This window comes from Coregonus clupeaformis, chromosome 17 (assembly GCF_020615455.1).
Source record: "Coregonus clupeaformis isolate EN_2021a chromosome 17, ASM2061545v1, whole genome shotgun sequence".
Lineage (NCBI taxonomy): Eukaryota > Metazoa > Chordata > Actinopteri > Salmoniformes > Salmonidae > Coregonus > Coregonus clupeaformis.
Genome location: NC_059208.1, coordinates 24,266,837 through 24,279,390, shown reverse-complemented (window position 1 = coordinate 24,279,390; position 12,554 = coordinate 24,266,837). Strand labels below are relative to the sequence as shown.

Genomic DNA, 12,554 nt, shown 5'->3' with positions numbered 1-12,554 from the left:
TTAATCCAGGTGAATGCTATATCCCTTATTATGTCACTTGCTAAATCCTTCTTAGTGTATTGGGGAGGACAGTTAACAACTAACATGATTATGTAAATGTGTGCCGTTCAGGGCTGAATGGCAAACAAAATATTAAAATGCCTATACAGGGTATGGTAGTAGGTGCCAGCACACTGGTTTGTGTCAAACTGCAATGCACTGATTTTCCGCTCAACAGTTTCCACTGTGTATCAAGAATGTCCACCACCCAAAAAGACATCCAGCCAACTTGTCACATGTAGGAAGCCTTGGCATCAACATCGGCCAACATCCCTGTGTAACTTTTACACACTTGTAGAGTCCATACCCGATGATTGTTTCTGAGGGCAAAGGGGGGGGAGGGGTGCAACTCAATATTAGTAAGGTGTTCTTAATGTTTTGTACACTCAGTGTATTTGGTTACCGATTTAACCTAGTAGGAGCTGTCTGCTATCCAAAGCCATCCGTGATTTATTGATTGACAGAGTATGTTAATCCGACCATTACCACCAGAGGTTTCCATCACTATCATCAACATTTGCACTTTAAGGCAGATGTGCATCCTACATGTACATGTCTTGGAATAGAAAATACCCATAACCATTGGTAGGACTAGAGGCTCATTCATTTTTCATACCTCTAATGTTAGGGTTAGGGGGTATAAGGTCATCGGATCCTAGATCTGGGGTTGGGGTCAACTTCTACCCTAAGCATGTATTTTCTGTTTAGGTCATATCTACATTATAATTCTTTAACAATATTTGAATGAATCGAGCGTGTTTCATCTGTGCCATGCAAACACTTCAACCATGCAGTGACAATATAATGGAAATCTAATGTAAAACCTGATGACCGTGAATTCACTTCAATGTCATTCCCCGAGAAACCAACCGCGGTTCAATTCCTCCTCTCGGAGTGCTGAACAGGGATAAATTCTGGCTCCCCGCATCCAGGGGCTAATCTCCACTCAGAACACACTACGGTGTTCCGAAATTCCACTGACCTCTAATTTCCGTGCTCCGTATTCACGCTTCTGATCAGAGCACAGGCGGAACGCCGCTGCTTCTACACGTCAGTCACACGGAGCGGTGAGAAAAGCTTATATTAACAAGAGGACTTCAGGCTCTGGGAGTTTTGCATATAAATATTGTGTCTGGTGCCAAGATGAAATCTCTGTAGCTACAGTATATGCTGTCTACCGGAGACTATCATAAGTGTGTTTTCAATTTTTCATCCTCTTGACATTTTAAACATTTGAAATCACATTTTCGGAAATAAAATACGTGCCAAGGACTCCAAGTACCTTTCTCTGTGTGTACGGTGAGATGGCTTCTTTCCACACCGGTTAGCACAGCACTCAGTTGATCCTTTCCCTATGGGGTCATGGTGTTAATATCAAATAATTCTTGCCTCTTTGTTTCAAAGCCATTTTCTGAGGTAAATGAAGGGTAGCAGCATGGCCATGTTCTTGAATGTGTGCAATAAACTGATATAAAACGTGGGGTTATAGCTTGCTAGCTGAGGCTGCCTGGCATTTACAGTGGCAGTTTATTAACAGAAGCTCATGACACATTGCTCTTCATCTCTTGGTCCGGTCTTCATGTGGTTCAGTATGGCCCCCTATCATTTGGTCATTTATCTATGGGTGCTTTCACATATAAAGCATTTGTGAAATGTAAACGAACTATGGCTGAAATTAATCCTGGACCTGCATGAGTAGAGGGTCCAAGATCCAGGACCAGAGTACCAGATATTGTGACACGGCAGCGCAAGTTTTTTATTTATTTCAACTTTATTTAACCAGGTAAGCCAGTTGAGAACAAGTTCTCATTTGCAACTGCGACCTGGCAAGATAAAGCAAAGCAGTGCGATAAAAACAACATCAACACAGAGTTACATATGGGATAAACACAAAGTACAGTCAATAACACAATATAAAATCTATGTACAGTGTGTGCAAATGTAGTAAGTTATGGAGGTAAGGCAATAAATAGGCCATAGTGCAAAATAATTACAATTTAGTATTAACACTGGAGTGATAGATGTGCAGAAGATGATGTGCAAATAGGGGGTGCAAATGAGCAAAATAAATAACAATGTAAATAACAATATGGGGATGAGGTAGTTGGGTGGGCTTATTACAGATGGGCTGTGTACAGGTGCAGTGATCGGTAAGCTGCTCTGACAACTGATGCTTAAAGTTAGTGAGGCAGATAAGTCTCCAGCTTCAGAGTTCTTTGCAGTTCGTTCCAGTCATTTGCAGCAGAGAACTGGAAGGAATGGCGGCCAAAGGAGGTGTTGGCTTTGGGGATGACCAGTGAGATATACCTGCTGGAATGCATACTACGGGTGGGTGTTGCTATGGTGACCAATGAGCTAAGATAAGGCAGGGATTTGCCCAGAAGTGATTTATAGATGACCTGGAGCCAGTGGGTTTGGCGACTAATATGTAGTGAGGGCCAGCCAACGAGAGCGTACAGGTCACAATGGTGGGTAGTATATGGGGCTTTGGTGACAAAACAGATGGCACTGTGATAGACTACATCCAATTTGCTGAGTAGAGTGTTGGAAGCTATTTTGTAAAATACAGGATCGGTAGGATAGTCAGTTTTACGAGGGCATGTTTAGCAGCATGAGTGAAGGAGGCTTTGTTTGCGAAATAGGAAGCCGATTCTAGATTTAACTTTGGATTGGAGATGCTTAATGTGAGTCTGGAAGGAGAGTTTACGGTCCAACCAGACACCTAGGTATTTGTAGTTGTCCACATATTCTAAGTCAGACCCGCTTAGGTAGTGATTCTAGTCGGGCGGGCGGGTGCAAGCAGCGTTCGATTGAAGAGCATGCATTTAGTTTTACTAGCGTTTAAGAGCAGTTGGAGGCTACGAAGGAGTCTTGTATGGCATTGAAGCTCATTTGGAGGTTTGTTAACACAGTGTCCAATGAAGGGCCAGATGTATACAAAATGGTGTCGTCAGCGTAGAGGTGGATCTGAGAGTCACCAGCAGCAAGAGCGACATCATTGATATACACAGAGAATAGAGTCGGCCCGAGAATTGAACCCTGTGGCACCCCCATAGAGACTGCCAGAGGTCCAGACAACAAGCCCTCCGATTTGACACATTGAACTCTATCTGAGAAGTAGTTGGTGAACCAGGCGAGGCAGTCATTTGGCTATTTAGTCTGCCAATAAGAATGCAGTGATTGACGGAGTCGAAAGCCTTGGCCAGGTCGATGAAGACGGCTGCACAGTACTGTCTTTTATCGATCGCGGTTATAATATCGTTTAGGACCTTGAGCGTGGCTGAGGTGCACCCTGACCAGCTCGGAAACCAGATTGCATATCGGAGAAGGTACAGTGGGATTCGAAATGGTCGGGGATCTGTTTGTTACCTTGCCTTTCAAATACTTTTGAAAGGCAGGGCAGGATGGATATAGGTCTGTAACAGTTTAGATCTAGAGTGTCACCCCCTTTGAAGAGGGGGATGACCGCAGCAGCTTTCCAATCTCTGGGGATCTCAGACGATACGAAAGAGAGGTTGAACAGGCTGGTAATAGGGGTTGCGACAATTTCGGCGGCTAATTTTAGAAAGAAAGGGTCCAGATTGTCTAGCCCAGCTGATTTGTAGGGGTCCAGTAACTGGCAATGCTATATGGTGGCTGTTTTAGAGATAAATTGAGCTATGGACATGATTGGAAACAAATTATCAAGAACATTTGTAATCTTCCTAAAGTCCTCCTAATTTCTGCATCAATTCGCATAGTTTTCTAAACGATTTGATTAGTTGAAAGTGTTTGGTTAGAGCCTGTTGCTGAGACCAAAACACTTTTTAGAACAAGAAAGCATGAACCCAGACACACAGAGGTCACATTTACATTACAAAGGCCTTATACCGAAGTAATTGGAATAAACAGGCTAGTTAGTATATACAGTCGTGGTCAAAAGTTTTGAGAATGACACAAATACAAATATTCACAAAGTCTGCTGCCTCAGTTGTTATGATGTCAATTTGCATATACTCCAGAATGTCATGAAGAGTGATCAGATGAATTGCAATTAATTGCAAAGTTCCTCTTTGCCATGAAAATGAACTTAATCCCCAAAAAACATTTCACTGCATTTCAGCCCTGCCACAAAAGGACCAGCTGCCATCATCTCAGTGATTCTCTCGTTAACACAGGTGAGAGTGTTGACGAGGACAAGGCTGGAGATCACTCTGTCATGCTGATTGAGTTAGAATAACAGACTGGAAGCTTTAAAAAGAGGGTGGTGCTTGAAATCATTGTTCTTCCTCTGTTAACCATGGTTACCTGCAAGGAACCATGTGCCGTCATCATTGCTTTGCACAAAAAGGGCTTCACAGGCAAGGATATTGCTGCTAGTAAGATTGCACCTAAATCAACCATTTATCGGATCATCAAGAACTTCAAGGAGAGAGGTTCCATTGTTGTGAAGAAGGCGTAAGGGCGCCCAAGAAAGTCCAGCAAGCGCCAGGACCGTCTCCTAAAGTAGATTCAGCTGCGGGATCGGGGTACCACCAGTGCAGAGCTTGCTCAGGAATGGCAGCAGGCAGGTGTGAGTGAGGCGAAGACTTTTGGAGGATGGCCTGGTGTCAAGAAGGGCAGCAAAGAAGCCACTTCTCTCCAGGAAGAACATCAGGGACAGACTGATATTCTGCAAAAGGTACAGGGATTGGACTTCTGAGGACTGGGGTAAAGTCATTTTCTCTGATGAATCCCCTTTCCGATTGTTTGGGGCATCCAGAAAACACCTTGTCCGGAGAAGACAAGGTGAGCGCTACCATCAGTCCTGTGTCATGCCAACAGTAAAGCATCCTGAGACCATTCATGTGTGGGGTTGCTTCTCAGCCAAGGGAGTGGGCTCACTCACAATTTTGCCTAAGAAAACAGCCATGAATAAAGAATGGTACCAACACATCCTCCGAGAGCAACTTCTCCCAACCGTCCAAGAACAGTTTGGTGATGACCAATGCCTTTTCCAGCATGATGGAACACCTTGCCATAAGGCAACAGGGATAACTAAGTGGCTTGTGGAACAAAACATAGACATTTTGGGTCCATGGCCAGGAAACTCCCCAGACCTTAATCCCATTGAGAACTTGTGGTCGATCCTCAAGAGGTTGGTGGACAAACAAAACCCCACAAATTCTGACAAACTCCAAGCATTGATTATGCAAGAATGGGCTGCCATCAGTCAGGATGTGGCCCAGAAGTTAATTGACAGCATGCCAGGGCGGATTGCAGAGTTCTTGAAAAAGAAGGGTCAACACTGCAAATATTGACTATTTGCATAAACTTAATGTAATTGTCAATAAAAGCCTTTGACACTTATGGAATGCTTGTAATTATACTTCAGTATACCATAGTAACATCTGACAAAACTATCTCATAACACTGACGCAGCAAACTTTGTGAAGACCAATACTTGTGTCATTCTCAAAACTTTTGACCACGACTGTACAGCCATGAGTACGTATAGTGCACTTCTGTAATCATATTAAATGTTGTGAATTTTCTAGGAAACAGAACTAACAGTGGCAGGAACTGTGAAACTCCCTGTAGCCTAGTCACATGCCTGGTACAATATAATCACATACAGTAAGTTATCCCCCAACAGTTACCCTGGAAAACTGCTTAGGTAATGTAAGGATTTTCAGACAGTCCCAATCACTACAGGGACACAACTACAACGACTCAATATACTCCTATGAGACATAAACAGACACAGCTTTAAAACAGAGCGAGGCAGAGAACTGAGAAAGAGCGAGCGAGAGACAGACAGACAGAGACAGTGAGAGAGAGGCGAAGAGCGAAGAGAGAGAGCCACGCATACAGCCTCAGACACCCAGATGGTGTATCTTAGTACCCATTCTCTCCCCGTCAGAGTGACTATCTAATGGAGACTAATAAACTGTCACAGCCGACACAGAGCACGCTACATCTCCCAGCTTCTCCCGGCTCCAGAGGACTGCATCTCCCACCAGCCCACCACCATTCACACCGTTTGAACTGTAACTTCTCTTGGAGGGAAATAAAGTGAAGGCTATATTTAGCCCCAGCCTCCATGGGTCTCTGCCGCTCACCCCATATACCCGCCTCTGAGCCATGAGCAGAGCAGGTCTCAGGATATCAGGAAGCAACACCCACCTTGCATCTCATAAACACCTCAGATTGCAACAAGAAAGGCCTCCCGTGGGCTGGGAGTGTGTGAGGAGGTGGGAGAAGGAGATGGATTCTATTATGGTGGAGGAATGTATTTCCATCTAACTATGTGACAGGTGGAGGTGGAGGGTAATATGTTCTGTGGTTGGAGTGCCTGTTGTGTTCGTCAGTTTTATGTCTGGTACTGAACTTGAACAATATGATGGACAATATGATGGTTAAGGATATCTTTGGTTAAGGATGGTTAAGGATATCTTTGGTGTGTAAAAAGGGAGTTGGAGAACATTATAATTTGGTATTCTTACTGTAACAATGCCTAGTCAATTTTTCAAATGGCCTAGAAATAACCACTGAATTCCCTCTTAAAAGTTACGTCTTACCGTCTTTCCCTACGAGAAAGTCGACGTAGTGGTAGGTGTAGGCCACGCCCACCTTGGTCTCCACCTGTGGTCTCTTCAGGGTGGAGTAAATCTTCCCTGGACTGCTCTCCTCTGATGGCTTCAGCTTCCTCAGTCCACAGCCCATCTCTCCAGTGTGTGTGTGGACCCTACATAGGAAATAGATGGGGCTACTGTAAGTATGGATGTGTGTGTAATAATAAAAAAAGAAATGTTTTTTTATTGCCTAACCCAACTCCCCCTGAGACACCCTCGAAAAGTGGGGTCACGGCCAGGGTCTGCGATTATCAACGGCGACCCTGGAGCAATTAGGGTTAAGTGCCTTGCTCAAGGGCACATTGACAGATGTTTCACCTTCTTGGCTCTGGGAATCAAACTACCAACTAGCCCAACGCTCTAACCACTAGGCTACCTGCCACCTGTGTGTGTGTGTGTGTGTGTGTGTGTGTGTGTGTGTGTGTGTGTGTATATATATATATATATATATATATATATATATATATATATATACAGTACCAGTCAAAAGTTTGGACACAAATACTCATTCCAGGGTTTTTCTTTTCTTTTTACTATTTTCTACATTGTAGAATAATAGTGAAGACATCAAAACAATGAAATAACACATTTGGAATCATGTACTAACCAACCGTGAAGCACGGAGGAGGAGGTGTGATGGTGTGGGGGTGCTTTGCTGTTGACACTGTCATTGATTTATTTAGAATTCAAGGCACACTTAACCAGCATGGCTACCACAGCATTCTGCAGCGATATGTCATCGCATCTGGTTTGTGCGTAGTGGGACTATAATTTGCTTTTCAAAAGGAGAATGACCCAACACACCTCCAGGCTGTGTAAGGGCTATTTGACCAAGGAGAGTGATGGAGTGCTGCATCAGATGACCTGGCCTCCACAATCCCCCGACCTCAATCAAATTGAGATGGTTTGGGATGAGTCAGACCGCAGAGTAAAGGAAAAGCAGCCAACAAGTGCTCAGCATATGTGGGAACTTCCTCAAGACTGTTGGAAAAGCATTCCTCATGAAGCTAGTTGAGAGAATGCCAAGAGTGTGCAAAGCTGTCATCAAGGCAAAGGATGGCTATTTGAAAATATGTTTTGATTTGTTTAGCACTTTTTTGGTTACTACATGATTCCATATGTGTTATTTCATAGTTTTGATGTCTTCACTATTATTCTACAATGTAAAAAATAGTACAAATAAAGAAAAACCCTTGAATGAGTAGGTGTGTCCAAACTATATATATAAAAAACCATTAGCTTGGCTGTAAAAAAATTGTTTAATAACTGGACACCAGTCCCCAAAACATAAGACATGTCCAATTGAGGGAGCAATGGCTTCATCTCTCTATCAAACACACACACACACACACAGTCCCCCAGGGAGTTTCAGAGGGAAAACCAATAAAGAAAAACATGCTGGATAAGTGGCTCCAAATAAATAAATAAAAGTGCATAAATGAGCTTGATTTTTCATGGGTTCCGGAGCCCTTGTTCCCTGGGGGACAAATTAACAGAGACAACCGTGAAAGAGTATGGAATAGGGCCCCTAAAGAGCCTATGCACCGGGCGTCACCCAAATGGCTTGTGACAGCGGTGCTGCATCTCCATTGGCTCAGGCTGGCGCAGGTAATATCCCATTGTGCTCTGCTGATTAAACCCGGGAGGGTGGGATGGGGGGTCCAGGGGGCGCTGGCCCCCCAGCTGATGAGGAACGCTCTTTATTATGTTCCCCTCTAATTATATGGCGTTCCAGGCTCCGCCAGCGGACTAATCCAAGAGACCTCGGAGGAGACAGGAGGATGGGAGGGGGGGAGTTGATGGGAGCGAACCGGTGCTCTGTTAATGAGGTGAGCAGGAAGAATGAAAAGGTGAGAATCAATCAAGGGAAAAATAGGAAATGGGTGGCTGGTTGGAGATTGTTCTTTAGAGAGGCGAGTTAGGTAATGCATGGCAAGTAGAGTCTGGAGAGATAGGCCACTGTAATTAGACCCAGTTGAATAGAAGAGAGGAGAAGGTGGAGATGACAGAGATTCAAAAGTGTTGTCATGAGAGCTACTGTCTTCTACAACACCTACATGGACATCTGTGTTTGGTATTATGAAATGAAATGTGCGTATGTGCATATAATCTATAAGCTTTATGTCTCTTTTTGATAAAGTTAATGCGTGTGCATATAATTTAACATTTATAACAATACAAGCAGTGGCATACCACAGTTTTATAGCTCATCTCATGCCATTCTACACATTTTGCAATGAGGCTAAGAGAATTTTAAAAAATGTAAGCTCATTTTCTGCTATTCTACACATTTTGCCATGAGGCTGAGAGAATTTAGCAGTTTTACAGCTAATTTCCTGTAATTCTAAACAATTTTACCCATGGCTTATGACCTGCCTTGCGGGGGCTGCAGGGGCGTGTAGTTTGCCAGTGAATACAAGGAATGCTGTCAGGATCTGATGTTTTGTATTTTTGTAAATATGTTTCAAAGAGGTTTTAAAATGGGTTTTAAAATGTTTAAAATAGAGCTCGGTGAGTCATCTCTGGAAATTGTGTAATTTCTCCTCTGTGTCTTTAAACTCAGGCTGATGCCTCAGTTCCCAAATCAAGAACACACATTTCAAAGCCAAAATAAACAAAAATACAGAGCTACATCCATTTCCCTGAAAGTGTTCAATTTCTCCTAAACAGCCACCCAAGACTGAACTCTAAAGCAACTTGGCTCAATGACATCAAAATTGTTCTGTCATCAAAGAAAACAGGCGAATACTACAGTACAATATCCATCGTTTTTAATATTCCCTCTTTTGCCTCAGATGTGCTCTGCTCTGTCTAAGTTCCAGTGAACTCCAGAGAGAGGCTCTGTGATGTAGCGTACAGGAGAGGCAGAAGAAGTCTGAACAAAGGAGAAGAGAGAAAAACAGAGGGCTGAAAATGTTTAAAAACTTGAGGGGCTCCTGGAGAACGACGGGGGGGAGCTAGGCGAGACCGCAGTAATTTTTAGAGTTGACAGAGGAAGTGTGAGATGTTTATGATTTTCAGAGTTACTGTTTTCCCTCTCAAACTTCTCCTCAGAGAAGTTTGAGGTGCATGTTCTGAGCACGCTCTGTCTGAGCTCTGCCACTATGGGCCCGCTGTGGTTAATCTCCTCTGCTTTTCAGAGTGACAGCGAGGGAGTTTGGGTTACACCAACAGTCTAAACAATGGCTCGATATTGAATAGAAGGGCATTGATTCTTTGCTGAATTAGTAACAATCGATTCACTGTTTCTTTGCTTCTTTTGTTTGGAGTTAATGCCATTTGAGGTTTTACGCGATAAGACTTTGTAAGGCAAGATGTTATAGTAGTTCAAATGGTTTGTTGTTACTGGATGTACTTATATAGGATGGATATACACTGAACAAAATATAAACGCAACATGCAACAACTTCAAAGATTTTACAGTTCATATAAGGAAATCAGTCAATTGAAATAAATTCACTAGGCCCTGATCTATGGACTTCACATGACTGGGAATACAGATATCTGTTGGTCACAGATACCTTAATAAAAAAAGGTAGGGGCGTGGATCAGAAAACCAGTCAGTATCTGGTGTGACCACCATTTGCCTCATGCATTTGCCTCAACCTTTGCATAGCGTTGATCAGGCTGTTGAGTGTGGCCTGTGGAATGTTGTCCCACTCCTCTTCAATGGCGGATATTGGCGGGAACTGTAACACGCTGTTGTAAACTTCGATCCAGAGCATCCCAACCATGCTCAATGGGTGACATGTCTGGTGAGTATGCAGGCCATGGAAGAACAGGGACAGCTTCCAGGAATTATGTACAGATCCTTGCGACATGGGGCCATGCATTATCATGCTGAAACTTGAGGTGATGGCGGCGGATGAGTGGCACGGCAATGGGCCTCAGGATCTCGTCACGGTATCTCTGTGCATTCAAATTGCCATTGATAAAATGCAATTGTGTTCGTTGTACGTAGCTTATGCCTGCCCATACCATAACCCCACCTCCATCATGGGGCACTCTGATACACACTGTCTGCCATCTGCCCGGTACAGTTGAAACCGAGATTAATCTGTGAAGAGCACAGTTCCGGGAAGTCTGAAGGTAGAACTCTGCCGACCCGGCAAATCAAGTGCACCTATAGGCCTACCGCTGGCCAATCAGATAGCTCAGATCACTGTGTCTGCACAGTTTCCTTGAGTCATAGACTGTAAAAAGAAGCCTCGAACGCACAGCAAAGTTGGTACTAAGATATTTCAAAACGTTTAAAACCATGACTAGACAGAGACAACAAATACAGCAAAGAGCTGCTGTTTTTATGTGTAAGTTCATGTTTAAGTCGTTATTCAGCACTGTCAAAACTTTGTTAAACACTTTTGTGTCATAAATGGGGCGTTCTCCCTACTTCCACTCATGCTACAACCAGCCCTCATAGGAATAACATGAATTGGTGTATGAGGCAGAAATAATGCAGTGTGACTTGAGTTTAGCCATAAGCTGGAAGACTGTGTCCCCTTTTCTCAGTGGAGGTCGATGAGTCGGTGAGAGGCAGCCTCAGCGCTGCTCCTTCCCTCCCCTCAGATTGACCATCAGATGCAGGCCATAAAAAAAGCTAATTATTATGCTCACTAAGCTGTGCCTCACAAGAAATACAACAAATGACCCATACCAGTGTGATTATATACCTAATTTTAAATAGAATTTCAAAATGGTCTGAGAAGAACATTGGCAGGGCAATTCAAGCATAGCCAATATGCAGTGATAATGTATTGGGCCTATAGCCTACTGCACAAACATCATTGCTACAGAACTGTTTTAATTGGTTAATGTTGTATAGGCTTACGTTATTTTAGTAATGTTTTAAAAAAATCTGAGTGGTAGATCTCGGCTTGCATTTTGACTTAGAAAGTGATCTTGACTCGGAAAAGGTTGGTGACCACTGGATTAAAGGAAGAGTTAGCCATCTCCAAACATAAAGGGTGCTGAACTTCCTGATTTGGCCTAGTTTTTCGGCTTGGTCATTATCAAATGTAGTGGCCATGACTGAAGGCAAGCGAGAGTGATTTAATGTGGATGTCTCTTGTGTGTTAGTTTGCACGTGGCAAGCGTTTGTACATTCACTCTGCCAAAACACTACACAGTTACAGTCACTCACCCTTCTACATAACTTGAAATTGTTTAACCAGGTCTTGTGTCTTGAAGTCGCCTAGGCTAGCTAGTGCTATCTAACTTCTTTCACCAGTTAGCTTCAGCCGGCTGGGGTGTGACTGTGGCAAAGTTGACATTGGACAGCCTAGCTCTGGGGCTAGTTAGAGACAGTCAATAATTTACACAATGCAAATGGGACAATATTTTCATGTTGCACATCTTTTAGTTGTCTCATTAAATGCTTTCAAATATTATTTCTACAATTTATAGTTGATTTGAGGTTTTGAGGTCATAGAAATGTGGCGCTATTGACATTTTAAAATATTGTCCCATGTACATTGTGTAATTTACTGATGGTCCCTAACTAGCCCCATAGGGATATCGAATGTCAAACCAAATTGACCATGGGCATTACGATCAGGTCACGTGCAGCTGTGCTCCAAATTGATGATTACTTGGGTGCTACCAGCTGTGGGCATGTGGGCAGGATTGAAATAAATCCAACCCAAGGGAAACTTACGGTACCCTTCATTCCGTGACATACCATTATTTCCTATCATCTCGCAAATCTCCATTTTGGATGAGACTGACTTTACGACCAACATTATCCTATTTACACTTTGTAGTCAATTTTGACAATATAATAAATGTTTGACTCCCATCGATGCCACATAGGCTGTTTTCAAAACAAGAAGTTGCTTTTCAGGGGCAGTCGCTCTTTAAAACGCGCCCATCTCTTACATTGCCTCTGTCTCTACCACTGACTTCTGCCTGTGTCTACCACGGTAC

General features: G+C 43.3%; 1 protein-coding gene across 2 annotated transcripts in view; it reads right to left on the bottom strand.

Annotated features, from left to right (window-relative positions):
* The window catches only part of LOC121561391 (raftlin), an 88,210-nt gene that overhangs the window by 71,940 nt on the left and 3,716 nt on the right, over positions 1 to 12,554 (bottom strand). For both annotated transcript variants that reach the window (XM_045226173.1, XM_045226174.1), the window contains exon 2: positions 6,579 to 6,745. In XM_045226173.1, the coding sequence (XP_045082108.1) occupies positions 6,579 to 6,723 (145 nt within the window). In that variant the 5' untranslated portion in view covers positions 6,724 to 6,745. The remainder of the gene's footprint in view (positions 1 to 6,578; positions 6,746 to 12,554) is intronic.